At 41.0% G+C, this 27,345-nt stretch overlaps 1 protein-coding gene and 1 long non-coding RNA gene across 10 annotated transcripts in view; one reads left to right on the plus strand and one right to left on the minus strand.

Moving 5' to 3' along the window:
* Window positions 1-24,613, minus strand: part of LOC124086912 (uncharacterized) — a 28,486-nt gene extending 3,873 nt beyond the window's left edge. Inside the window, exons 1-2 of the long non-coding RNA XR_006849966.2 lie at window positions 23,795-24,613; window positions 18,357-18,429 (exon numbers count right to left, since the gene is read on the minus strand). This is a non-coding gene — a long non-coding RNA (uncharacterized LOC124086912). The remainder of the gene's footprint in view (window positions 1-18,356; window positions 18,430-23,794) is intronic.
* Window positions 140-26,752, plus strand: Pced1b (PC-esterase domain containing 1B). 9 transcript variants are annotated; one of them, XM_058576229.1, is made up of 6 exons: window positions 140-282; window positions 808-984; window positions 11,036-11,681; window positions 11,980-12,045; window positions 13,480-13,739; window positions 25,094-26,752. In XM_058576229.1, exon 6 carries the CDS (start codon window positions 25,151-25,153, stop codon window positions 26,441-26,443), a length of 1,293 nt encoding a protein of 430 aa, XP_058432212.1. In that variant the 5' UTR covers window positions 140-282; window positions 808-984; window positions 11,036-11,681; window positions 11,980-12,045; window positions 13,480-13,739; window positions 25,094-25,150; the 3' UTR covers window positions 26,444-26,752. The 9 variants fall into 9 exon arrangements, with proteins under 9 accessions (XP_058432212.1, XP_058432211.1, XP_058432210.1 ...); XM_058576228.1 differs by having other exon boundaries at window positions 11,980-13,739; XM_058576227.1 differs by having other exon boundaries at window positions 11,036-13,739.
* Window positions 26,753-27,345: the final 593 nt, after the last annotated feature.

The following is a 27,345-nucleotide window of genomic DNA, read 5'->3' on the forward strand; positions in this document are numbered from 1 at the left end:
GATAAGTTGATGATGTAACTAGGTAGTGTGCTTATGTTAGATAAGTTAGACATAAACAAGTTTGATAGAGTATATAAGCGCGAGGGAAACTCCATGTATTTGCTCACAACCAACTCTCGTCGCCTGAGAGTAAGATCGTGCAGTTGTGTGCCAGCCACCTCGTGTATTGCTTTGTGTGGTGTGCGAATAAACCAGCATTTCAAAAGGCAACCGAGTTCGTGCTTGGTGTTCGCGTACGTCGTGGTCCGGGGTCCAGTGCAGATATCCGGAAGGGAACTCCTGGTAACCAGACAAGGCTGAGAAGCTGCTCGTGACACTGGGGTCAATAGCTGGTCAGAAGTTACCTTAGTGTGCTGTTAAAGGAATCTTCCTTCCCAGATAAATAGAGACGACTCTGGCCGTAATTCCTAGCTCCACATCAACATCAATGGACCCTGCCAAGTTTATCCCATAAATTCTTTTCTCTTGACATGTTTTCCCATTAGCTCCTTTGCTTCTGCTTATTTATTTATTTTATGAATGAACTACTACCCTTTGCTTTCTACCACCCTTTGCTAGTTACTACCTAACCCTGGGATAATATCACTGGTTGGTTTGAGTAGCCTATTAGATTGCTTGAGAAGTAGGGAGCTAGCAGCTGGGCTTATCTGGTAACACCAAGAAGAGCCAAAGCAAAAATTGCATCTAATTAGCTTCTTATGAAAGGAAGGCCCGACTGCCCCCCTCCCCCCCAGAGCAGCCTGAGGCCACAGGGACCTGCCCTCCAGCCACCCAGCCTACTGACGGAAGTGCTGTCTCTCTTGATAGGTCCAGGATGACTCAGCCGACCAGCACGTGACCAAGCAGAGCTCCCAACAAACTTTTTCTCCTCTTAGCAAGGGTGCCAGTGGGCCATGCCCACAGACCTCCCTTCCTTCCTCTTCCCATCTCCTCTGGACCCAAGGATGAATGGAGAGGACAAGGAAACCTTCTTTGCACAAACAGGTAAGGATTCATTCAGCGCCTAAAGAAATTGCATCCACCCCATGACATACACTGAGGACTTACTCAGACAAAACATCTGGGGGCTTTTTTCCATTTGGGTTTTTCCATTTAAAGAAATCGTAAGCTCTTTCTCTGGTTTTCTTTCACAAACTAAGCATATGACAGGCCAGGGTTGCAGATTTTTCTTAGCCTACTTCCTCCTAAAATATCAGTCTGTGGTTAATCAAGCTCTGTGAATGAGAATTTCTCCTTCAGACATTGTGGGCTAACACAGTTCTCTGAACCCCCACCATTTGCTGGGTTTTCTTTCCCCTCTGAGGAGTGTAAGCAGTCACCAGAAAGCTTTTTAAAGAAAGGAAGTATAAGAAATTTTTCCATGCTCCTGACCCTTTGAGTCTACAAGTTGTAGGACTCCTGAACCTGCTGTCTTTAGACTAAAGCAGCCACACACGTTGACTGAGTGTCAGCCCCTGTTCCCTTCCAAGTAATAAGTAATAAGTCAAAACAGCCTGCTTGAGGTGGCTACAGTTAATTTGCACATACATCACTACTGCAGGTGTGGCATCTGTGCCTTCCGGGGTGCAGTGAGGCATCCCATGCTGGTGGTGAGTGGAGAGCAGGCAGGCAGAACCCAGGTTGATTCACACCTTGTTCCTTACCATTTGACTGACCTCAGGCAAACCGAGTTCTTTCTCTCCTCATTTTCCCGGTGGAGACAGTAATGCCTACCCTGCGGGTGCTCTGAGGTAACTAATGGATATATTATGCTTGGATATAAAGGAGGCTCTCAATAAATGGCAGCAGTATTTATTATTGTTGATTTTGTAAAAAGATTTACTACCCCTAAAGCACTTGGAACAGTCTACTGAGTAGTGTTGGTCATGACTGTTATTATCTAAGGGGCTGGGGATGCCTTGTCAACAGGATCTTCAGGCTTCTCCTAGGAATGGTTCTGGATCTGGCTAATGTGCCTAAGGCAGAAAGGCTGGTCTCTTCAGAAACATTTCAGCGTGGTTGAGGAGGTGAAATTGGGCCTATGGAAGGAAGTGAAATTGTAAGGTCTGCATCTTAGAAAGAGCAAAGACCACAGATTAGAGAACGGACCCGGAGGAAGAAAACTATGGCCCGAAGAATTAGGAAGCCACAGCAGGAGTCCATATTTGAACTGGACTCTTGGTAGAGGCTGTGGAGGGGAGAGAAGTGGACTGTGGATCAGAGTGGTTTCAGAGGTATGGTCTACTCTTTTATGGTGGACAAAGGGGAGGAAGGAGCCACAGAGGATCTTGAGATTTCTGTCTGGTCCAATCAAGGGATTATTGATCTCACTTATTGAGAGAAGGTACAGACTTGAGAAATAAAATAATTCACTTAGCATTTATTTTAAATTGTTTCTTTGCATAGACACAGAGTTTATTCAATCAGCAGCAAAGAGACATTCTTGCTAGGCTCAGTGGTATACACCTGTAACCCCAGAAACTTGGGAGACTGAGGCAAGATGATCACAAGTTTGAGGCCAGCTTCAGCAACTTAGTGAGAGACCCTGTCTCAAAATGAAAAGGCTGGGATGTAGCTCAGTGGTGAAGCACCCCTGGATTCAATCTCCAGTACCAGCAGGAAGAGAGAGAGAGAGAGAGAGAGAGAGAGAGAGAGAGATTTCTTTGCTCTTGGTAATTCTTGTATATTTTAGAACATTGGATACCAAGTATTGTGCCTTGCTGAGAGAGGCATCAGGTGAATATATTTTATCTAATGAAGAAAGAAAGGAAGAACAGAAGATACCAAAAATATTAAGCTATTTCTACCTTACTAGATGAAGCAACTTCACATTCAAGAATTTAGCTTTTAATAACATTTTTTAAAATATTTTTTTTAAGTTTTAGGTGGAAACAATATCTTTATTTTATTTTTATGTGGTGCTGAGGATCGAACCCAGTTCCTCAAGCCACAACCCCAGCCCCTGCTAATAACATTTTAAAATTTGAGAACATTTGCTTTATAAATATATGTCTTTGGGCGCAGTGGTGCACACCTGTAATCCCAGCAGCTAAGGAGGCCTAGGACGGAGGATCACAAGTTCAAAGCCAGCCTCAGCAATTAAGCTAGGTCCTAAGAAATCTGGATGTCTCAAATAGAAAATTTTAAAAAGGGCTGGGAATGTGGCTCAGTGGTTAAACACCCCAAGTTAAACACCCCTGGATTAAAAAAAAAAAAAAAAAAACTTAATAAATAAATCTAGTATGACCAAGTTTTAGATAATTTTAAAAACTGGGAAAATTACTGCATCTGTAATGCTACCACTTAAGTAAATGAATGGTTGCATTTAGTTTTAACAAAGATAACAGCACCACTGTTATAGTTAATTGATAATGCCACTTAAAAGCACCAAGTTTTTGAACATCCAGATTTCTTAAATTGACAATGTTGTTGATAGAGCTGTAAAGTATGACAAGTTAAAAATAAAGATTAAAGGCATTTTTAAGAGAAATTTTTGAAGTACAGATTATGAGTATAAACCATAAAGAAGATTCTCTGCCAGCTTCTGCTGATCAGGTCCTTCTGGTATTTTTCAGATCTAAGGGTAAAACTTCTTTGTGTGCATGGTTTATGGCAGCATGGATTGAGGAAAGGAAAATTTGTTGTAACTAAAAAATAGCTGTCATCTGACTAGAAATAAAACAGAGGATCTGAGAGCTCCCAGCCTGGGATTTGACAAAGCTGTGCTCTGAAAGATGTAGTAATCAGGTGAATGTAAGGGAGGGAAGTGGACAATGGAATAGGAAGTTACCAGGGGCTAGGGAGTGGGGAGCAGGTCGTGGGGCTGTTCAATGGTACAGAGTTTCAGATTTGCAAGATGAAAAAAGGTCTGGAGATCTGTTTGACAAGTATGAATAGACCAAATACTGACCTGCACATTTTAAACAAGTGGTTAAGTCATTAAAAGAGAGAGAAAAACTGGAAGGAGAGAGAACTGGAATCAGGAAACTATAAGCTAGTGATTTAGTCTTCGAATGCAATATAATATTATTTAGAGGTGAGGAATAATGCTACATAATGTAAGGCCAAGTTCTCCTTTCTCATTAAATTATTTAGGCTTGGTAAAAAAGATTTATGATCTTTTTTTTTTTTTTTGTACCAGGGATTGAACCCAGGGACACTTAACCACCGAGCCACATCCCAAGCCCTTTTTTAAAAATTTTATTCTGAAAAGGGTCTTACTAAGTTGCTTAGGGCCTTGCTAAATTGCTGAGGCTGGCTTTGAATTTGGGACCCTCCTGCCTCAACCTCTAAGCCTCTGAGCCAAAGGTTTATAATCTTTAAAAAATAAATAAATAAAATCATGAACTGTGGCTGTGGAACTATGGGTCCAGGATCCAGGAAGCCGGGTCCCTGGTCCAAGTTCAGCCTGACTGTGTGGTTCCAACAGTTGCTCAGTCTCCCTGAGCCTCACTTGGCCTCAGGATGGTTTCTGTAGTCTTCTCTCCTGCAGAGACTGTTCCTGCAGGGAGAAGGTCACACAAGTCCACGGAGCTGGGCCTATCAAATAGGGTGCCTGTCGGTATTTATGTTTTATTTTGTACTTTGTCCTTTAAAGTATTGTTTTATACTACAAAAGCAAGGATGTCCGTATACTATTTCAGAAAATCCCAGTCCCAGGGCACGCATACCAGCTGCCAAAGGCAGCAGGAGATGTGAGACCAAAAACAGAGGCAGATGGATCTATAGTGCACAAAGGGAATTTATCAGAGCCTTAAGGACAGAGAGTGTCTTGGGCAGCAACAACACATGTGAATCCCCACACCCCAAGGCAGGAGGAAGGGGTTTTTGCACTAAGCGAGATAAAGGTGGGCTAGAGTCAACTGATAAACCTGACTTCTCTCAAAACAGTTAAGAAACAGTCTGGAGCCGGGGACAGTGGTGTATACCTATAATCTTAGACGCCCTAAGCAACTCAGTGAGACCCTGTCTCTAAAATACAAAAAAAGGCTGGGGGTGTGGCTCAGTGGTTAAGCGCTCCTGGGTTTAATCTCCAGATCAAAAAAGAAAAGAAAAAGAAAGAAACAGTCTGGGTGTCAGTGGTCAGGACACCACGCTTGGCTGACTATCCTAACAACTTTGTTTGTCTATAGAGCTTGGGATGTGTGCCAGGGTCACCTGATAGTCAAAAAGGTGGCTATGACCAAAATGACTTAGTTTTGTTGAACTAGACTCCTCCATCTACTAATGCCTAGAATAAACTGACCATTTACTAAGTGCCCAGCATTCTATTTAGCACTTTGCATGTTCATCTTTGAAATCAGAAAGGACACAGAGGGGTTGAGTATCATTCCCATAGTCATACAGCTCTCGGGTTAAGGACCTTGGGACTCTGAACTCGACTTTTTAGCCTGCAAAGTCATGCTCTGAACTACTAAGCTACAGAATGCAGGATTTGCATAAAACATAATACATCTAAGAAAACTTGCAGAAAGGTTAAGAAATCCTGACAGAAGAGGATCTTTTATAAATTTACTTTTCAGGGCTGGGGTTCTGGCTCAGTGGTATAATACTTGCCTACCATGCATGAAGCCCTAGGTTAAATCCCCAGCTCCACAAAAAATAATGGTAACAATAAAAATAATAAATAAAAATAAATTCACTTCTCATCTCATCCATCCTGCATAGTGAAACCTCTGATTTGGTTTGGGATGAAACCTCTGATTTGGCTTCTCAACCCATAACCTCCCAAATCCCTACAACCTTAGCCTTGCAATAGAAACAAATTATTTATTCTTATGTCCTTGAAAGTGCTAAATGCAAATGCTTTGAAGAGAAATTATCAAAAGCATGCAGGCTGTTAAAGTCATACAAGAAAAAAAAATTGTTTTGTGATTTGCCAAATTTTGTCACCTTTTTAAGGTAACTAGGCATGGATCTAAATACAAACACACACCAACTGGCTGTAATAAATGCATCTATAAGTAAATATTTAATGAGCTGATTTGTGGCCTGTGTATAGCATTCCATTCCAAGAAGATAAGAAAAATAATCATGTTCCTTAAAATAGAAAATGTGGATAAAATGATCGTGGCTTTCATAAAGTTCAATTAATCTGTGACTGAAATTATTAAAAGGTTGTTGATATTAAGGGAATATTATTTTTGCCCTTATACCCAGAATATTTTTCACTGCCTAATTAAAATTTTTCATTTTTATGGTTTTGGTTTCACATAAATCATCATTTTAAGTAAATTATAATTTTGGAACATCATATGAATGTACATTAATACAGACCAAAAGGCAAAACTCTAAGCTTGACTATAATTTTTTGCCTACTCTGCGCCTATACCCATGTAGCTAGGTCAGAGGAGAGAAAACCAAGGGACGCAGCTACCACCTGACGTGACCTCTTCACGTTGCTCAGAGTTACAGCCTCTCTCATGCTTCCCCAGATGAGTATTTCATGTCTTCTGTTTCTCCGTCTTCTAATATCACCTTCCCCACCATCACTATCAGCTGATGACCTGATGTGTTCCTGACCAAGGACAATCCCTCTACCAGGTACTAGATCACACCTTTTTTTAAAAAAAATTTTTTAGTTGTAGATGAACACAATACCTTTATTTATTTATTTTTATGTGGTGCTGAGGATCGAATCCAGGGCCTCTCACGTGCTAGCCAAGTGCTCTTCCACTTAGCTAACCCCCAGCCCATAGACCACACCCTTTTTTAACCAACATTGCTCCATCAGTCCTGCCCTATTCCCCATCCCCCCACATCAACTGCTTTTCCCTGTTTACTGGATCATTCCTGTAAGCATACAAGCCAGCTATCATCATTCCCATCTTAAAAGCCCATAAAACTTTCATATCTCCACTTTGCTCTCCAGCAGACAATCAGATCCATTTTCTACTACTTCTCTATTTGTAGCAAAACTCCTTGAGCCAGGTACTGTCCCCAATCCTATTCCTACTCTCTCTTGAAGCATTCCAATTAGCCTTTGTCCCCACCCTCCATCAAGGCCACCAATATTCAACATGCTGTTATTACCAGTGGTTTTAACATTCCGCTTGACTTATCAACTGTCTCTTCTGAATCTTTCCTGGAAACACTTTCTCTTCTTCACTTCCAAAGCCCCACAGTCTTATGGTTTTCCCGATTCACTACCATGTCTTCTCAGAATCAGTCACAGCTTCACCCTCATCTACCAGCCTTCCTATATCTGGACTGTCCTGGGGTTCAATTATTGAGACTCTAATTCTTCTCTAGTTTCACCAAATCAAGTTGAAATTCCTGCTAGGACCTCTCTAAACTCCAGACTTGTAGATTCAAATGCCCATTCAACCTCCCTAACAAGCTCCAAATGAAACACTTGACTTTCACTCTCCATACCTGTTTCTCCCTATTTTTTTCCTCCTCAGGAAATGGCTCAGGCCAAAAAACCAAGGACCCATCCTCGTCACCTCTTCTTACACTGCACCTCTCCCCACTGGCAAATTCTATTGCCTCTATTTTAACACTACATCCAGAATCAGACCACTTTTCATCCCTTGGCCAATGCCACTCTGATCCAAGCCACAACTCCCTCAATATTCAGGAACCTCCTTCTTGGTCCTCTCAGCCACAATCTTTGCCCCGTACAATTTTCTTAATGGAGCAACAAGCATGACCATGTTAAAATTGGTGAGAAGTGTCATTTTTCTGTTCAAACCCTTCACAATGGCTCCCCAAATAAAAGCCCATGTCTTTTAGATGGCCTGTGATCTGTCCCCCTTTCTTCCTTGATTCTTTTTCCTTCCAACCTAGTCAGACTTGCCTCCTGCTTCTTCTCACAGAATGTGTCTTCACAGAGTTCACCATAGTTTGCTCTAACACCTTCCTCAGGATTTTACACATTTGTTGTCTTCTCCAGAAGGCTTTTTCAAATCACTTTTATTTAAAATGCCAACTTACGCCTCAAGCAGTAGCAGTTGACTGTACTCATAGCAACTCCGGAGTCTGAGGCAGGAAGATCACAAGTTTGAGGCTGGCCTCAGCGACTTAGTGAGACTCTGTCTCAAAATAAAATTTAAAAAAATGGCTGGGGGTCTAGCTCAATTGATGGTAGAGTGCCCTGGGATTCAATCCCAAGTACTACCAAAATTTTTTATTTAAATAAAAATAAAATGCCAACTCATAGTCTCTGCAATCTTCTCACCCAGCACTTATTATCCTCTGGTCTTTCACCTATTTATTATTTTATGTATTATTTAATTGTCTGCCTTCCCCAACTCAATTATGTAAGGTCAAGGCCTTTTTTTTTGTTTTGTTTTTTTCTGCCGTGCGTGGTGGCACATGCCTACAATCCCAAGAACTCTGGAGGCTGAAGCAGGAGGATTGCAAATTTGAGGCCAACCTTTGTGCCAGGGTCCTGCCCTTACAAGATCCAGGGAGTCCTGGAGGAAGAGTGGGTTGGTAAAAGAAGCAAGACAGCGTGCTTGCCTTGCATGCACAAAGCCCTGGGTTCAATCCCCCAGCACCACCAAAAAAAAAGAAAAAAAAAAATTCATGGGTTGGAGTTGTGGCTCAGTGGGAGAGCACTTGCCTGGCATGTATGAGGCCCTGGGTTTGATCCTCAGCACTGCATATAAATGAATAAATAAAATAAAAAATACATTTACATATGTATATATATATATATATATATATATAGAGAGAGAGAGAGAGAGAGAGAGAGAAGAAGAAGAAGAAGAAGAAGAAGAAGAAGAAGAAGAAGAAGAAGAAGAAAGACAAAACACTGTGGTTGCAACTTCAAACAGTCTTCAGAAAGATCTGCTGCTCCCTGTGGAGCCTTTTATTCTTTTTTGTTCTTATTTTTTTTTGGGGGGGGTGGGGTTTCAGGGATTGAACTCAGGGGCACTCAACCACTGAGCCACATCCCCAGCCCAATTTTGTATTTTTTATTAGAGACAGGGTATCACTGAGTTGTTTACAGCCTTGCAGTTGCTGAGGCTGGCTTTGAACTCACAATCCTCCTGTCTCAGCCCCCGGGGCCGCTGGGATTACAGGCATGCGCCACAGCTCAAGGCTCTTGTATTCTTAAATACACTTTTTCAGATGGTTAACAGGTGGCCTTATGGCCTGATTTTCCTGATTTACATATTTCCCTTGTGAGTTCCACAACCTTTTAGCATGCATTCTACTTTTACATGGAACATGGATCACGCTTGTATTTTTGCTTTTCCTTTTGATCTTTTACTAAGCTATGATTAACCTTTTAAACTGCTAAAGAGTTTCTTTGTTCCTTGGTCAAGGTACACCAATTTTTGAACCTTTGTAACCTCTAACTAAAGGGCAGATTCTGCACTGTCAGTCCATTTTCCATTTACATTAACTATATGTCTCCCATTTTCGTCAGGTATTCCCATAAATGGCAAGGGAGGGTCTGTGGGTAAGGGGAATGTATTCTGATTAGCTTCCCTGCCCCTAGGAGGGTACCATAGTCTTCCTTGAATTAAATAAGCTATAAAAGGCTGGCCTTGCACTGTTGGCACAACAATTCTTTTCCTGTGATTAGGCTTACGCACAGGTTGCACTTTTGGATCAGGAGACCTAGTAGAAAATGTCAACTGTGGAGCAAAGAGTTCTTATAATCTATGCTTTTCCCAGAAATCCTGGTCTGGGACTACGTATTTGTGTTTACTTATATTCTAGATAACGTTAGTCTTAAAACAAATCTCAGGACATTTTTTTTGTCATATTCTTAGTCTCCTTCTGGGAACTTTCCCAAACATTCTAACAACATATGTTTTTAGTTTGGATTGAGATGCTTCCTGTTAACCACATTAATATTTCCAGGATCAGAGCAGCCATAGCACCCCATGGTTTTGGTTTCCAGATGTGTCGGCCCTGCTGCAATATCTCCCACGCTGTGACCCTGTCAGACAGCAGGGGCAGGAACACCTTCACCACCTTAGCAACTTGGACCCTGTCTCAAAAAAAAAAAAAAAAAAAAATGGCTGAGGATGTAACTCAGTGGTAAAATACCCCTGAGTACAATTCCCAGTACACAAAAGTCTTATTCACTACTTTATCCTTACTACTTAGAATAGTGCCTATCAGAATTATTTTTATTTATTATATTTTATTTTTTGACTGAAATAAAGAGAGAATGACTAAATGGGCCATGGTTAACGATACAGAGCTCCTTTTATATACAGTCCTGTGGACACCGTATTCTGGGTTTGTTTTCTCAATCTTTGCATCTATCTAGGTTGTGTTATTATTATCACCATTTTGTAAATGAGAAAATAGTCACAGGGGAATTAAGTGACTGCCAAGGTCATGCAGCCATATGACTAAAAGGGTTTTTAAACCCAAGTCTGTTGGCTGCAAAGCCAGAGACTCTCACAGCTCACTTGCTTCACAGCATCACACCTTTAGCTTCAACCCATACCATGAGCAGACATGCTATCACCACGGCTCACCATAGGCCCAGGTTGGTCATGGTGCTGCCTCCCAGAACAGATTTGTCTGCCTCTTGTGGCAGGCTGCTGTGAGGAATGGGTTTCCTATATCATTTTAAATATCTGCGTGTTTGAAACAATCTGTTTACCAAAGCATTTCTACAGTTTAACATCCATTCTAAGTGAAGCCTATACCCAAACAACTGCCTTTAATAAAAAGCAATATTAGATCTTCAAGAAGAAAGGAAGAGAGAATAATATATCTCAGAAAGATATAGAACATCTATATAGAAGCTTTTAGGCACAGCAGGCAAGAAGAAAGAGGCAGGCAGTATTGCTTCTAGAAGAGAAACAAGGATTTGGAAACCCAAAGTGTGCATGACTCCTTCTCACTCATGCTTCTTATGCCCTTCGAAGTTTTGTGCCATGTGCATGCATTACCTTCTAAAAATGAGCAACATAATTTAAGAATGACAATGATGACAGTGCACCCTGTTTGGCCTCCCACTGAGGAGGCAGCAAAGGTCACACACTGTGCAGTTATAAGAGTTGGCTCCAGCCTGCCTGCTCTGTCAAGATCACACGTTACCCAAGTTCTGTTCTCTCCGTGCCTGTTTCATCATCTGCAGAGTGAAGATAACAACAAGAGCTGACTTTATGAAAGAAGGTCTGTATGAGAACGCACATCTGAGGGACAAAACATTTGTAAGTTGTCATCTTTGAGGAAAAAGTCAAATGTGGTGAAGAAAAACAGACAACTCCCCAAAACTTTTGGAGAATGAAATGGAGCCAGAATCACAATAGACGCTGGAACATTGTGTTAGTCCTTTTTCTGCTGCTGTACAAAATACCTGAGAAAATCAACTTAAAGGAGGAAGGATTTACTTTTGGCTCATGGTTTCATAAGTTTTAGGCCATGGTCATTTGGCTTCATTGCTTCTGGGCATGTGGTGGGGAAAAACACCATAGTAGGGAGCATATAGTAGAGTAAAACTGATCACCTCATGGCAGCTGGGTTGCAAAAAGGGAGAGAGAAAAGAAGAAAACAAGAGAACAAGATAGATGCTTCCAGGGCACTTCTCCAAGGACCTACTTTCTCCAACTAGGCTCTACCTACCAAACTTCCACCAATTCCCAACAGCAAAATAAAGTATGACTCCATCAATGAATTAATCCATTAATGAAATCAGAGCTTTCATGAATGAAGGCTCCAAAGACTCCCACCTCTCAGCTGCTACCTTGGGGATCAAGCCTTCAACACACCGAGCTGTTGAGGTACATTTCAAATCCAAATCGTATTACAATGTTCTTTTATTTGTTTTACTTTATTTTGTCCTGGGGATTGAACAACAGGGCTGCTTCACCACTGAGCTACATTCCCAGCCCTTTTCATTTTTTATTTTGAGACAGGTTCTCACTAAATTCGCCCATTCTGTCCTTGAACTTGTGATCCTCCTGCCTCAGCCTTGCAGTCGCTGGGATTTGATATGTGCCAAAGTAGCCAGTTATCATGATTAACTTTTTTTTTTTTTAAAGAGAGAGAGAGAATTTTAAATATTTATTTATTTTTTAGTTTTTGGCAGACACAATATCTTTGTATGTGGTGCTGAGGATGGAACCCAGGCCGCGTGCATGTCAGGTGAGCGGGATACCGCTTGAGCCACATCCCCAGCCCCATGATTAACTCTTAGAAGCAAGAAAATCTTTTGGATGACCTTAAACAACTTCATTTTAAATTTAACAGCATAAGCCTGATTATCCTTTTGCATTAGTCCAGCTCTTCTGTTCTCTGTGATGATAAGAGGAATTTTACTCATGCACCCGTTGCTTGTTATTTTATTCTCACAGTGCACAGGCTAGCTGAAATCTAAAACACTTGAAAGATTTGCCACTCACAGAATTGCTAGGATAAAATAATGGCAGATTTTTCGAGTTATGAAATGCGAATTTTAAAATATCAGGGGTTCTAGATTGCAGCCCTTCCCTTCCCGGAGACACAGTAATGATTGCATTCAAATTCATGGGAAAGAATGTTAAAGTAATTTGACCGGTGGCTCTAGATAGGAAGATGAAAACAATGAGTAATGAAAACTGCACCATTTTATAGGTCATCTTATCTAAGTAGCATAGTATTTAAAAAACAAAATCAAAAACAGAGCATGGAAGGCATGTAATTCAGGACTGTTTTGGAATCTGTTAGTCTTGTTTTTTAATTATTTTATACTATTTCATGTTATGGAGGTTGCAGGTAAAGCTCAATGATAGAGCAACTGCTTAGCATGTGCAAGGCCTGGGTTCAATTCCGGGGGTTGGGGGAAGAATTAATGTAATGGAAAAATTCTCTATCCTAAAGTGTTTAAAACACTATAGAAGTCTCACTATTTTGAGAAAAGTTTTCTTTCTTTTTTTTTTTTTTCTGATTAATTTCCTCCTTTTCTTTCATTTTGGTATTTGTACAAGAGGAGATAATGTTTCTCCCCCTAAATACTACCATTCCAAACAAAAAACAAAAGCCCTGTGCTTATCTGGTCAATCAAAGAACCATTTCCTTCTAAGCACACGGTCCTGCTTGAGTTACCTGCTGGTTTTCAATGGAAGCAAGGGAGAAGCTCTGTGGCTTGCTATGTTTAGCTGGGGACTTAGCTCAGTCCTTTAATTTTCTTTGTTTTCCCCTAGCTATTCCCGGGGCTAATCTTCCAACAAGAGGGCAGAATCAAGTGAAAGAATTTGAAAGTGTTTTGTAAACCATAGGTGCCACACTAAGGTACAGGATCTCTGTTCCTAAGCACAAGTTAGAACACAAATACCATCTATCTCCCTAGCAGTCCTTTCTCACTTCCTCCCTCTGGCTTCTAACAACCCTTTTGGCCTTGGAGGCACAATGCAAGGGAGAATAATAAGAGCTGGGGAACTGACTTGTTAGAATAAAAAAGAGTTGAGATAAGTTACATTCCAATTACTGAGAAAGGTGAAGTAAAAACAAGTTCAGAGCCAATTTTCAGGAAGATTCTGGGGTTTGGGGGAATTTTTTTCAGTATTTATTTACCACTTCATGTTTTCATATATACCAAAGCCTTGAAGTCATAATTCATCCATTTTCGAAAGCAAGAAACTGAATGCTGACCCGTGTCATTTGCCCCACATGCCACCGGAAATGGCATCACTCCCCAGACGCTGGTTTGTAAATGCAGCACCACCCAGAGGTGAACTTATTTACCCTGTATGCCAGACTCTAGGCCACTCTGATCTACAGCCTGGAAAGTTCTCCAACTAGGGAAGAGATCTAGAATCAACTGAGTGATAATATTTTAAAACCACCAATTGCTTCAATGAGTAAGTACTTTGAGGTTTTTCCCATTTTCTTTTAACATTCATTTTGCATTTCTAACTTCTTACAGTAAGTGCCCAAGAAAGGAGGATCCCAGTTCTTGGGCACTTAGGAAGGTATCACTGTCTCAGCCAGCCTCTCCTAACAGCACTGAAGAGTCAGCTGTTACTTAATAATGAAGTATTAATGATTGATAAACTACTACATTTCTAAAAATGGGGTGCGCCAGGAAACAGCCAGTTTAGTTGTGAACTGGAGAAAGGATGTGAAGTGCCTATTTTCTGTGCAATCTTGTATGTTGTGGTTGACCACAAAGTCTTGGCCTCAGGTTTGATTCACAGCCTTGTCTTTTGTAAAACTGGATGATCATGGCCATAGGCAGATAACTCCATCTTTTAACCTTGATTTTTGATGTGTAAAATGGAAAAAGATAATGTAATAATTTCTTAGCATTCTTAAGACGAATAAATAAACAAGCAGATAAAGGACTTAAATCCTGTTGGAGGTAGACTAAACAATGTCTCTAAACCACTACTGTTGCTAAATAGTTAAGTACTGACTGTAACTGGAAAGCTCTCTTTGACGCTAAGCCCACCCCCTCATATGCTGAGGTAGCTCAGAACAGCAGTGACACTGGACATGTGTGGAGCTCACAGAGCATTCTATTTGATTTCCACAATTTACTCCAAAGTGGGCAATGCAGAACTGTTGCTTGGTTTTGGGGACTGGGGGACAAGGGAGAAGCAGATAGTTCTGCTGGGCATGACCACAGAAAGAAACACTCCAAACTTGGAGCTCAAAAGAGAAGAGCCATGGCTTTCCTCACCCCCTGAACCTTGTCCCTCCTCCTGTTCTGAGGCATGAAGCTTGAAACCAGGCAAGTCACCAGTGCCACTGACAACAGATAGATGAGCGGTGGGAACACAGGTCTCCAGGTCCCTCTGTGAGACAGTGTAGGTAGAGACAAAGCAGGCAGAGACCTGCTCTTAGAGACCTTTTGTTTTTTCTTGGTGGTGACAGGGATTCCATTCCTTGTGCTTGTTAGGCAAGAGCTCTACCACTGAGCTAGGCCCCCAACCCCTGAACCTCATTTTTAATTCACAATGTTTTCCCACAGAAACACTATTGCACACAGAACTCAAATACTGCCGTGTTGAGGACTACAACAATAATAAATTATGCTCATTTTTAAAGTACCTTTGCGTAATTTCCCTGAAAGAACACGACCATTGGACAGGCGGAAACCCAGGCTTGCTGATTCAGCCCTGTGTTCCTGGCACAGATTGAATGGGCTTTTGTGGCCAGTCCTGGAGACACCAGAATCCAGCTTGATCACTGGTTGAAAGCAAGCAGTCATTATTAGCTACCCAATATTTTCTTCAACCATGGGAACTTTTTATCCAGTCATGGGTGAGAATCTCAAGTTGTAACATGAGTATAGAATTTCTTGAAACAAAAATAGAGCTTCAGTGCAGAACTGGGTTTTCCATTGACCCTGAAGAGTTCTAGAAGCTAATAATCTGATGAAAATTTAACTAAGTTAACTTCATACCCGCTTTGTTTCCTCATAGAAAAATTTTAAGCTGTGCACAAAGTGTTATTTTGAATAACAAAGATAAAAGGTACATACAGATTTTTTTTTTTTTTCTAGAGAATTACTTTTTCCTCCTAATTTCAAAAGTATTTATAGGTGAGGTTTAACAAGCTCAGGGCCTGGTGCCCTATTTTCTCCTAAAGAAAGAAAATAAAACCTTAAACTTTAAGGGAGGCTGAGGCAAGAGGATCCCAGATTCAAGCCAGCCTCAGCAACTTAGTGAGATCCTGTTGCAAAATTAAAAATTAAAAGAGCTGGAGATGTGGCTTAATAGTTGAGTACCCCTGGGCTCTGCAGTGCCACCAAAAAAACAAAAACCAACCAAACAAAAAAAATCTACTGTCAATAACAGACTAGTTCTGCCAAGATTGTAGGGCAATCTTGGGCAATTTACGTAACCTCTCTCTGCCTCTCTTTACTCACCTGTGAAACGGAGGTGTAGCAGAAGTTCTTACCCCACTGGGTTGTGAGAACTGAACCAGCTGGCACTGAGCCAATATTCCATGACTACTGTTAGGACACTAAAGCCTTGGGTAGTCAGGGGACTAGGCTGGGTGAGAGCTAGTCTGCCATCACAGACTAGGGCAGGCTGGAATTGAGAGGCACACAGGCAGCTAAGTGTAGTACAAACTAAAATCAAGTGTTAAATAAAGCCCTTTGGCAGAGGAAGGAGAGATTTTTCTGTCCAGGGGAATAGAAAAGGTTCCCTGACAAATTTGCTTTTTTAAAAATCAGTCTTGCTGGGTTCAATGGTGTACACCTGTAATCACAGCGGCTTGGAAGGCTGAGGCAAGAAGATCAAAAGTTCAAAGCCAGCCTCAGCAATTTAGTGAGGCCCTGAGCAACTTAGTGAGACTCTGTCTCAAAATAGAATTTATTTATTTATTTTTTTAAAGGAGGCAGCGGCTGGAGATGTGTCTCAGTCTTTAAGCACCCCTGGGTTCAATCCCTGCCCTCCCCCGTCCCCCCCAAAAAACTATATCATTTTAGAAATAATATTTTAATCAAACTAAGACAAAAAAACTTAAGGATTAAGAAAGATTAGTGAAAATAAAAAAGACTAACCGTGGACTTACAACAGAAGAAATTTGTCACTGTGCTCAGCTTTTCAGAATATATTGAAAATATATCCTCCTTTGTAAAGTATGTTTTCAAGATACGTATGTATATATGTATATCAAGAAATAGTTGAGCCAGGTGCAGTGATGCATGCATGTAATCCCAGTGGCTCTGAAGGCTGAGACAGGAGGATTGCAAGTTCAAAGCCAGCCTCAGGAAAAAGCGAGGCCCTAAGCAACTCAGTGAGACCCTATCTCTAAAGAAATTACAAAATAGGGCTGGGAATGAATTTCATTGGTTGAGTGCTCCTGAGTTCAATCCATGTAGTCCTCCCACCTTTTAAAAAAGAAAGAAATAGTTGAACTGACAAGGAACTCATCCAAGGATTTTGATGTCTCAGGAATAGTGAAAACAGTCATAAAAAATAAAAATGACTTGCCCCAAGCATTTCAGAGGCAGTTTGTTTTCACCCAGTTACATATCTCCAGTGTTTTAGAGCAATATTATACAGCAGCTCTCCGAAAACCCATGGTGAGAATATGCTGCCCCTATTCCCATCAATGATCAATATTTACCTTTAGGAAGATGGTTCAAAGGTCAAGAGAGAATCATCTCAGGAATTCAGCCACTATTGGGTGGGAGGATAAATGAGTATCTACAGAATTTGTTACTTCTCACTCCCCAGTGAACTTTAATCTACACTTGAATATGTCTGGGAGACATGCCTGGACTAGAGAATAGCTGAATTCATTGAGCATTTAAAATGTGGCAGCTTGGTGCTAATGACCTTGCCAATGTTCTTTTCCCCTGGCTTGTTAAGAAATCCATAGTAAGACTTTGCTTGTTAATGGAACAAGGCTTCCTCAAAGCTGGGAGGCTACTCCACTTGTCAGTGAGACAGGATATGAACCCTAGGGATCCAACTCCAGGGCCCTCCCTCTTAGCCACTGCCCCCCTCCCCCCCCCTTATTCCTGAGTCATCTGCATACAAATGGTATTGCTATTGATAAGGTGATTGGCCAATTGTCATTATTCAAACTAGGACTCCAGAGCAGGGAGTGGGTGCTATTTATTATTATGCTAGGGAAAACAGGCCCAAACAACTGTAGCAGGCTGGCGGGGAAGTGCTGTCTCCTTACTGCCTGTATGTCTGAGCGTGGATGAACAAAGAAGAAAGAAACCAATTAGTGGACTTTAAGAAAGATCAAGTTTGGGGAATTCCCAGAGATCGAGAAACCTGCCAAGGATCCCGGGAAGAGATACAGGATTGTCACAGACTCATAGTTTCAGCCCAGTTTTTCAGAGGTGGCAAGTCAACAGCACCCCAGCCTCAGGGGCTGGGAACCTAAAAGTGGCCACTGAAAGGGGCAACGAAGAAACCAGTGATGATCGGCAGACAAACAGCTTTGGTTTTGTGGAGCTGGAAACCAAATCAAACCCGGAGGAGGAGTGAGTGGGAGGTAAGGACAGGGACTGGCCAGCGCAAACAACACTTTAAAATGTGGCCTTGAAGCCCAGGAAAAAGATAGGACTGTCCTGGGGGTGGAGTCAAGAAGTTTCCTTTCTTTTTTTGAAGCAAGAAATTAGAATGTATTTAATGATGAAAGCAAGGAGCCAACCTAAGGAGAGTTAAAAAAAATGCAGAATGCATAATTAGCCCCTCACGGGGACATCCTGAAGTGGAGTCCCTGAGGAAGCCGGAGGAGGACCCGAGACCAGCGTGGAAGGATTAACTTTGCTCCTATGTAGGTACATTTCTGCCTTTGTGCACAGGTAAGAAGGGGCTTGTGGGGCTGAAGTTTTCAGCAGAGATTCTGATCGAGGTCCTATGTTTTCTCTAGGAGCCAAATGGGGACGACTTGCTGTGCCAGAGGTTATTACAGGGGCTTAATGTTTGGTGGGAGCTGAACTGGCCCTAATACGGGCTCTCTTTTCATCTTCGCTATTACTCAGACAGGTGATCACATACCTGTTTTACAGAATGGGAAGGTCAGGACGGTGAAGGGGAGAACCAGGTTACTGCCTTCTGATGTCATTCATTCCTGTTAGAGGGGTAATAGGTAGCAAGTTAGCAAATGTTGTTTTCTTTATTGTGTGGTGCTGGGGATGGAACTCAGAGCATCATTCATGCTGGGTAAGCACTCCACCACTGAGCTCTATTCCCAACTCCGAAAATGTAGCTTAAATAATGGCTCACAACATAATATGAACATTTACCATAGACAACATATGATTGGTATCAAATTTTTGTTTTTATGAATTGCTTTGATTATTTACTTTAGGGGATCCCTTTGTAAAAAAAAAAAAAATTCTTTTCCTTAATAAGGCCATTTGAATAAGTGCTCCATAGTTTATCTTTTTTTTTTTTTTTTTCCCTTTCCGGTACTGAGGATTGAACTCAGAGGCACTTTACCACTGAGCCACATCCCCAGCTTTTTTCTATCTTTTTAAAAATTTTCCTTCTGAGACAGGGTCTTAATAAGTTGCTGAGGTTGGCCCCCAACTTGCCATCTCCTGCATTATTAGTCTCCACATCTAGCTTATCTTTTGTTTTTATTTAAAAATATCTTTTTATATGGCACCATGAACTTGTACTTCATTCTTTAATTGATTTATTTGTTCTAATTAGGTATACATGACAGCAGAATGCAGTTAAGGATGTTCCTTGCGTTTCTTTCTATTCGGAAATATTTTTAGTTCCCCATGATTACTATGGGGGAAAACATTCTGCTTTCAGAGTTTTTGAACTTGTTAATTTTCAGATTTGAAGTATTTGAAATTCTTCCAAAGATATTTGTTGCAAAAGAATCACAAGTTTAAGAACTGTAGGGATGATACAACTGCAAATTAGATATGTGCACAGTGATTCCTGCCTCCACAAAATGAATTTGTAGTCACGTGGTACCCAGTTTGGAGATCATTATTGTAGTTTTTTGGTTTGGGGCTTTGGCACTAGAAATTGAACCAGGAGTGTTTTATTACTGAGATACATCCCCAGCCCTTTTAATTTTTTAACTTTGAGACAGGGTCTCACTAAGTTGCTGTGGATAGCCTCCAACTGTGGTTCTCCTGCCTCAGCAATCTGAGTGGAGTCACTGGGATTAGTTTTTTATTTATTTCACCTGTCAGACCTTATTTGTGTCTAAGAACTACCTGAATAATCAAGTGAGGGATGTGAAGCCATATACTGGGGTTTATAATGCAGGGTAGAGGAACTACTATGATGGTTTGGTAGGGGTGAGAATCAAATTTGCAGGCTGACTTCTGTCACAGCCCTCAGTAGACAAGGGTGTTCTCTAAATTTTTATTGAAATAATAGGCTGCAATGTCGAGATGTATTTAAGAGGTGAGGTCTTTGGAGGTGGTGGACTAGAATCGATCTTTCTGGCAGCTGTTTGGCAATTATTTCTCTATTGCATTACTTACCTTAGTATCTTATAGTACTTCTATATAGGTATTTTTATTTGCTCCTAAAACCTCTTTTTAAAATAGTAGGCCTGCATTATCTTCCCCACTTGAGGGATATATGGAGAAATGGATATTAATGAACTTGTTTCAAATTAAAAGATGAGTCCAGAAAACCCTCAAAACATAGGTCATTAAGCTTTTCCAAAGAGAAATTTTAATTGTTAGCTCTTTGTTTTTCTTTTAAAATTTTATATGACATTCAATTTAATTTTTGACAAGTTTAAATAGAAAAATGAAGCAAATGCCAAGAAACCCATAATTCAAACAGGTAAATTCATGAAAAATAATTAGACTTTTATCTGTACCATATATTCCATTAAAATTTAAGGGGATCTTGGAAAGTTCCAAGTATTGGTTTGATTTCAAAATAGGTAGTCAGAAGAAATGAACTTTTTATAATTTCAATACCATGTTGCATTAAGATAGTCATATGCCAGAAACTTTTAAAAATAGCTAAGTACTTCCTACAAGTAATCAAAACAGCATCCTAATTGTTAATGACCATCTCTGACTTAAGACTTATCTGCAGGGTCTCTGGAACAACTAGCCTGTTTCAGTGTCGCTCATCCTCAAAAATTAACCTAATTATTACAAATATTGATTAATGAAAAATAAATGCTATTTGGTTTGTGATGGTTATAAAGCAATAGTTAATGGTTAATAATTCATGGCTTATGAAGTTACTAAAAAATTAATTATCCCCAGGTGGAAAAATATAGGCAAATTGCTTAGGATTTATCATAGAGGTAGCCATTAATACTGCATATTTCTTGCCACCACTTTAATCTAAGTCCAAATTTTGCTTTGAAAAAAGACAAACATGGGGAACTTTTATAACCATGAGGTGGGGAATCACCTTGAAACTTTTTATTTTTGATTTTGAGACAGGGTCTTATTAAGTTGCTGAGGCTGGCCTCAAATTTGTGCTCCTCTTGCCTCAGCCTCCCAAATTGCTGGGATTACAGGCATGTACCACCATGCCTGGCAAGCATTTTTTTCATATTTCACTTATAAGTAGGACTATTAAATCTTCCTGCCTCAGCCTTCCCAGTTGCTGGGATTATAGGTAGGTGTATGGCACTATGCCTGGCTGGAAAAAAAAAAAATCTTTTAATCCTGCTTTAATTTAAGACTGAAATAACAGAAATAACAGATTGCATGGCTGTCCATACACACCTCCCTCCTCCCCCTCAACTCTTCCAACAGTCTAGGAGACTTCATTTGCATACATCACCATCCAGCTCTTTCTTTGATATCTATCTTTGAATATCCATTTCCTTACCTCTCTCCTTGGGGGATGAGATTGTCTTTTTATACCCACTCCTTGAACCTCCTAGCACAATATCTGGTTCTCCAGGATTTTTAATAATTAGCTTATATTAATCTGTAAAATAGCTTCCAAAACTAATAAGTGAGTTTAGCAAATTTGAAGCAAAGAAATAAGCCTAAGCTTAAAAGACCACTGATTTGGCTTTCAAATCCCTTTTTGTTTCACTTTTTTTTTTTTTAATGTTTCTTTTTTTTCCCCCTTTTTAAAAATTTTTTTAGTTTTCAGTGGACACAACATCCTTTTTTTTTTTATGTGATGCTGAGGCTCGAACCCAGGTGAACGCGCTACCGCTTGAGCCACATCCCCAGCCCCTTGTTTCACTTTTTATAAATAAAAAAAGCCTGAAAATAGAAGTTATTTGCCTAAAAAAAAAAAAAGAGAGAGAGAGAGAGAGACACAGATGATTTAACCTCTCTCAATTCTTTTTTCCAGCTCCCTTACTTATCCATGGTTTTAGTTTGTTACACTTTGGTTTTGACACTTGGACTCTTAGATTAAATGATCCTTTCCCACAGTGGGAGTCCAGTGTCTGATTTTGTTAATCCTTTTGGAGTTGCTGGTGTTCTTTACCAAGAAGTTCATGAGTTTCCTTTCAGTTTCAGCTTCTTGTGAAAATGATCCTTCCGTCACCCACGCCCCTTGTCTCACAGTCACATCTACATATCCCACTGGTGAAGAACAATGAGAAATTCTTGGTCATACAGCAGAAATATTGTATCCCTATTTTATAAATGATTAACTTGGTGTTCTGCAACTTGCTTAGGAATAATAACTTATCAACACTTGCTATTTGTCAGGCATTATTCAAAGCATTTTACATTTAATCTCACATCAAATCTCTAAAGTGGGTATTAACAGTCCCAATTCACAGATGAATAAAAATAAGGCACAGAGAGACAAAATAATTAGCCTAAAGTCAAACAGCTAGGAAGTAGTACCATATAAGCTAAGTTCTATTTTAAGTATTTCTGGTTTTTTGTTTTTTTTTAATACTGGGAATTACATCCCCATCCCTTTTTATTTTGATATTTTGAGACAGGGTCTCTGAGTTGCTGAGATTGGCCTCAAATTTGGGATTCTCCTGCCTCAGCCTCCCAAGTCACTGGGATTATAGGCATAGGCCATACATGGTGCCTGGCTCAAGGTTTTTCTTTTCTTTCTTTTTTTTTTCTAATTTTTATTGTATTTTTCTGATAGTAAAATTATTCTATGAAGATGAGGATGATGATCCAATATTCTCAACTGTTTTATAGAAATTTAATATTCTACCTATTTTCACATTTTATTTTTTTTACTTTTAACCATTAAAACCACAAGTAGTACGACTTTTAAAAATTGAATTTGGCCAGGCACTGTGATAGAGGCCTGTAATCTCATCAACTAGGGAAACTAAAGCAGATGACCACAGGTTTGAAGCCAGCCTCAGCAACTTAGTGAGATGCTATCTCAAAATTAAAAAAAAAAAAAGATATAGCTCAGTGATAAAGTGACCCAGGGTTCAATCCCCAAACCAACCCCCCCCCCAAAAAAAAATTGAATTTGTAATTGAATGATAGCTGTCCATCTCCACCTATTAAAATGCAATAAAATTTTACAACTGTCAAGCCTTAGTGGATTTTAATAGCTTCTGGCTAAGTATATAAGTGGATGCCATGTTCCTCCCCAATCAGGATTTGTCAGCAGTGTTTCTCCCATAGTCATTGAAGTGTTTCTCCCATAGTCATTCCTGAAGACAGCCATAAGTGGCAGCTTGAAATAAACAATCCAAAGTTTTGAAGATGAGTTTCACATCTTTTAACATTTTCATCCAATGTGTTGGAAAGGAAAACCTTTTTCTCTACTTTTTAGTTCAGCCCCTGTGGGCATGCAAATTAGACAGATGAATAGGAGTAAACTCAGAATTTTAGTTAATATTTATATGCAAAGAATGCACAGAAAAGAAGTGAAACTCAACACTTAGATTTGAGGATTTATATATATATTATATATTTTATATATATTATATATTTTATATATATATTATATATATTTATATATATATTAACAGAAAGCTGAAAAATGCACAGGCAGAGTTAATGGAAGATAAGGACTACTTTATTTATGTAAGATCAAATTCCCACAACCTGTCCGAAGTTAAGTGATTGAAAGAAGCTCTTCCTGGTTGAGGGGGAAGGGGTGTCACCTTCCTCAAAGGGAAATTTTTGCCCAGACTTCAGATAGATAAAGGGAGGTCAGGGGGAAAAAAAATCAGTTTATTAATTTAACAAATAAAAATTACAAGAAATTAAAAAGGGGATATGTTATAGAATTTTCTGCATCTGTTTTCAGTGGAAAATATCCCTTACCAAAGGGTATATTTTGGGGTGGCATATTCTGATCCTTTTCAAATGGAAAGCAAAGAATATAGCCACACCGTAACTAAATTTTATCTTGATTAGTATTTTTCAGTCCTACTGATAAGCAGCCACTTCCTTACTAAATAAACCTTTTAATATTTTCTGACCTTGTACACATACTCTTTTCTGTTACTTGTTGCATTTCTTTTTAAGTTACAAAAAGCAATATAAAACTATAAAATATATTTAGAAAAAAGGTGGAAGGCTACTCACCCATAATTCTACTACTCTTACAAACTATGTTCTTACATACTTCCTTTCAATGTTATTGTTGAACCCACGACGCAAAGAAAAGACCACTGACTCCAATTTTAAACCAAATTAAAGCAAGCTTATTTTGTGTACATGAGGGAGATGCTCAGCCACTGCCTTGCCTAAAAGCATGGCCAGAGGACACTGCCTGGTCTAAGAGCAGGGAGGTTTTTATAACACAAAGTTACAAAGGTGGGTATATTGGGAACTTACAGCTGACAGGGTTCTGATAAAACAAGGGCAGACAGCAGGTTAATGATCTACATGGCTTAACATCTCAAGGTGGGGAGTAAATTCAGATTCCAACATCAGAATTAAGGAGGAGCAGCTGAGATCTCAGGGAGGGTTGTTATCTGGTGAGGGAGAGTCAGGCACCCGTAAGTTCAAAGCACAGGCAGGAATTCCAAGCAAGTTTAAAATATCAAAGTATGGTCAGGAGAAATAGAAATCTTAGTATTTTACAGTAAAACAGAAATGAATTTTTCATGACCTCATAACAAGATGGCTCCCAATCTTAAGGTGGAATTAGGTTATCTATATCTATTTCACAGAATTGTAGTGATAAGGGCACAGAATGTATAATATAACTTTTTAAAATAACATTGCATTACAAACAGTCTCCATGTTCTTAACCTCAGTCCTCATATTATTTCATAGCTGCAAAGTTTGCCTAACTTTTCTCTAGTTGTTAGGCATCTTGTCTACATTTAGATTTTTTTTTTTTCCCCTTGTACTAGGGATTGAACCTAGGGCCTAGCACATGCTAGGCAAGGGCTCTACCTCTGAGCTATATATACCCAGCTCTTTTTAAAAAATTTTATTTTGAGACAAGGTCTCCCTAAATTGCTCAGACTGGCCTGGAGCTTGTGATCCCCCTGCTTCCTTCTCCCAATATCTGGGATTAGGAGTGTCTGGCTGCTTCCATGTTCTCATTGGGTCATCCCGCTGTTATCAGGGCAGGGCTGTTTGGAGTTGGCCTCTCCCTTCTGGGTGGAGCCTGAAACTCCTAGAACAATTTGCCTAGTTTAAGAGGTCAAGTCCCAGGCTAAAGGGCAGCCAGACCACCAAGGGCTCCCAGATCTCTGTCATTGCTCTCTCCCCTTTTGGAGGCCCAGATTTGGTGGCGCTAGCCAGGCAGGCGCCTCAGGCGCACTTCCTCTGGGCAGAGGCCGCGACTCCCAGGGCTTTTCCTTGTTTTCTTTGCTTTACCTGCCCTGGCGAGGGGTGAGTCCCTCCCAGCGCTCTCTCCTTCTGTCCTAGTAATCTGCAGCGTCACCCTGTGCAAAGAAAGGAACTAAGCTGCGCTCCCCAGGCATCATGGGCCGTCTGCTGGCCTCCGAAGTACAGCAGCTGCTCCATAACAAATTTGTGGTCATCCTGGGGGACTCCGTGCAGAGGGCCGTGTACAAAGACCTGGTGCTCCTGCTGCAGAAGGACTGCTTGCTCACTCCCAGCCAACTCAAGGCCAAGGGCGAACTGACCTTCGAACAGGACAAGCTGGTGAAAGGAGGTCAGCTGGGCCCCTTGCACAATGGCACCAACTACCGCGAGGTCCGCCAGTTCAGCTCAGATCACCATCTGGTGCGCTTTTACTTCCTCACGCGCGTTTACTCCAAGTACCTGGAGGCCATCTTGGAGGAACTCCAGTCCGGTGAGCATGCCCCGGACCTGATCATCATGAACTCCTGCCTCTGGGACGTCTCCAGGTATGGTCCGCACTCCTGGAACAGCTATCTGCAGAACCTGGAGAACCTGTTTGGGCGATTGGGCGAAGTTCTGCCTGAGTCTTGCCTCCTGGTGTGGAACACGGCCATGCCTGTAGGTAAGAAAATTACTGCACGTTTTCTCCCACGCAAGCCCCTGCCCTGGGCCATCCCTTTGCGAAGGATCGTGGTGCATGCCAACTTCTACAGCTCCATCAAGGCAAGTAAACATGGCTTCGATGTGCTAGACTTGCATTTCCACTTTCGTCATGCTTGGAATTGCCTGCAGTCAGATGGGGTGCACTGGAATGAGCACGCACACCGCCAGCTCTCCTACCTGCTGCTGACCCACGTGGCTGAGGCCTGGGGTGTGGAGCTACCCTGCCGCCCACCCGCACCCATAGGTGAGCTGATCCAGGACGCCCCTGAGTGGGAACACCGTGGCCAGGCAGCTGAGAGGCAGCCCCAGGCCAACCGAGATCAATTGGACTTATCCCTGTCCCCGCCCCTGCCTTCTCCCAGGCGTCGCCCCCTGCTCGAGACCCCACGGCCCCGCTTGCGCCCCTTGCTGCCCCCTCCCATTCCCCCACATCACATGTCACCCCCGTCCCCGCACTATCCCCAAGATTGCTACTTTTCCTCCGACCATGTTTTCCAGTCGGATCAATTCTATTTCCAATCAGATGTCCCCTCATCTACCCAGCCAGGATTTGCCTTCGAAGCTGACTTTAACTTTTGTTCCCCTCCACCTATGGCCAGCTTCTCACCCTGTTATCAGCAGCGGGCCCCAGTGGTGTACAGGGGTTTTTCCCGTTACCTAGTTCAAGGCCCCTATATGCCCTGGAGAGGGCGGCACAGACGATCAAAAAGAGGGGCCTCAGCCCCCCCAGAGTCAAGGCGCCAGTAGGTCCACCTGAGGGCCTTCATTCTCCTGCAGGCTAATGGCGTGGATTGTTTTGACCCTTCCGTTATGTTGGCACAGGCTGCAATACACTGACCTTAAGCCTTAATAGTTAGTCCATGTTTGGGCACCGTTGTGCTCATAGCTATTACAGATTACAGGACGGAGACCCGTCTGACCCATATTTGTTTCTTACCTTGTCTTCTGCATGGGGTAGGGCAGGAGGGACCAAGCATTATTCCTATCTCCCCATCCCCTATTGCCATTTCTTTTTTGTAAAAAATAAAATTGGTACACAGAAATTGTTTCACAAAATAGTTGTGGATTTGTGTGTGTGTGTGTGTGTGTAATTAATGGATGACTTTCCTTACAGTTTAAAAATTAGCTCTGTGAAAACAGGACACTGTTTACTGAAAAAGAATAGTTGTGGACTGGGGATATAGCTCAGTCGGTAGAGTGCTTGCTTCGCATGCACAAGACCCTGGGTTCAATCCCCAGCGCCACACACAAACTAAAAAGAATAGTTGTGACATCTTCTTAGTGAACTATTCAAAACTGGTTTGTTCAAAGTAAATTCTTCTGAGCGGTTCCATAAGAAATTTAACTTTTTTTGTGATCATATTTTCCAGAGATTCTCAGAGAATCATTTAATTTTAGAGTTAGGAAAACAAAAGACATAAAACATAACCAACACTTAGCGAGAAAACTGAATACAAGAAAGATAAGTGACTTATTCCAAGACGTTCAGACAACCATTATTCCACTAGTCTTTACTAGTTTACAGTGGTCTCCTTGATCCTGAGATTTGAAAGCTAATGTAAAACAAGCAGAAGTCCATCAAACGTAGTCTCACTATGCAAGTGGTGGCAAAACCATCTCTGGGACCATAGCTGGAAGTCTGTTACATA

The sequence above is a fragment of the Marmota monax genome, unplaced genomic scaffold (genome assembly GCF_021218885.2).
Source record: "Marmota monax isolate L192 unplaced genomic scaffold, Marmota_monax_Labrador192_F-V1.1 WCK01_AAM20220418_F8-fsc00012, whole genome shotgun sequence".
Taxonomy (NCBI): domain Eukaryota; kingdom Metazoa; phylum Chordata; class Mammalia; order Rodentia; family Sciuridae; genus Marmota; species Marmota monax.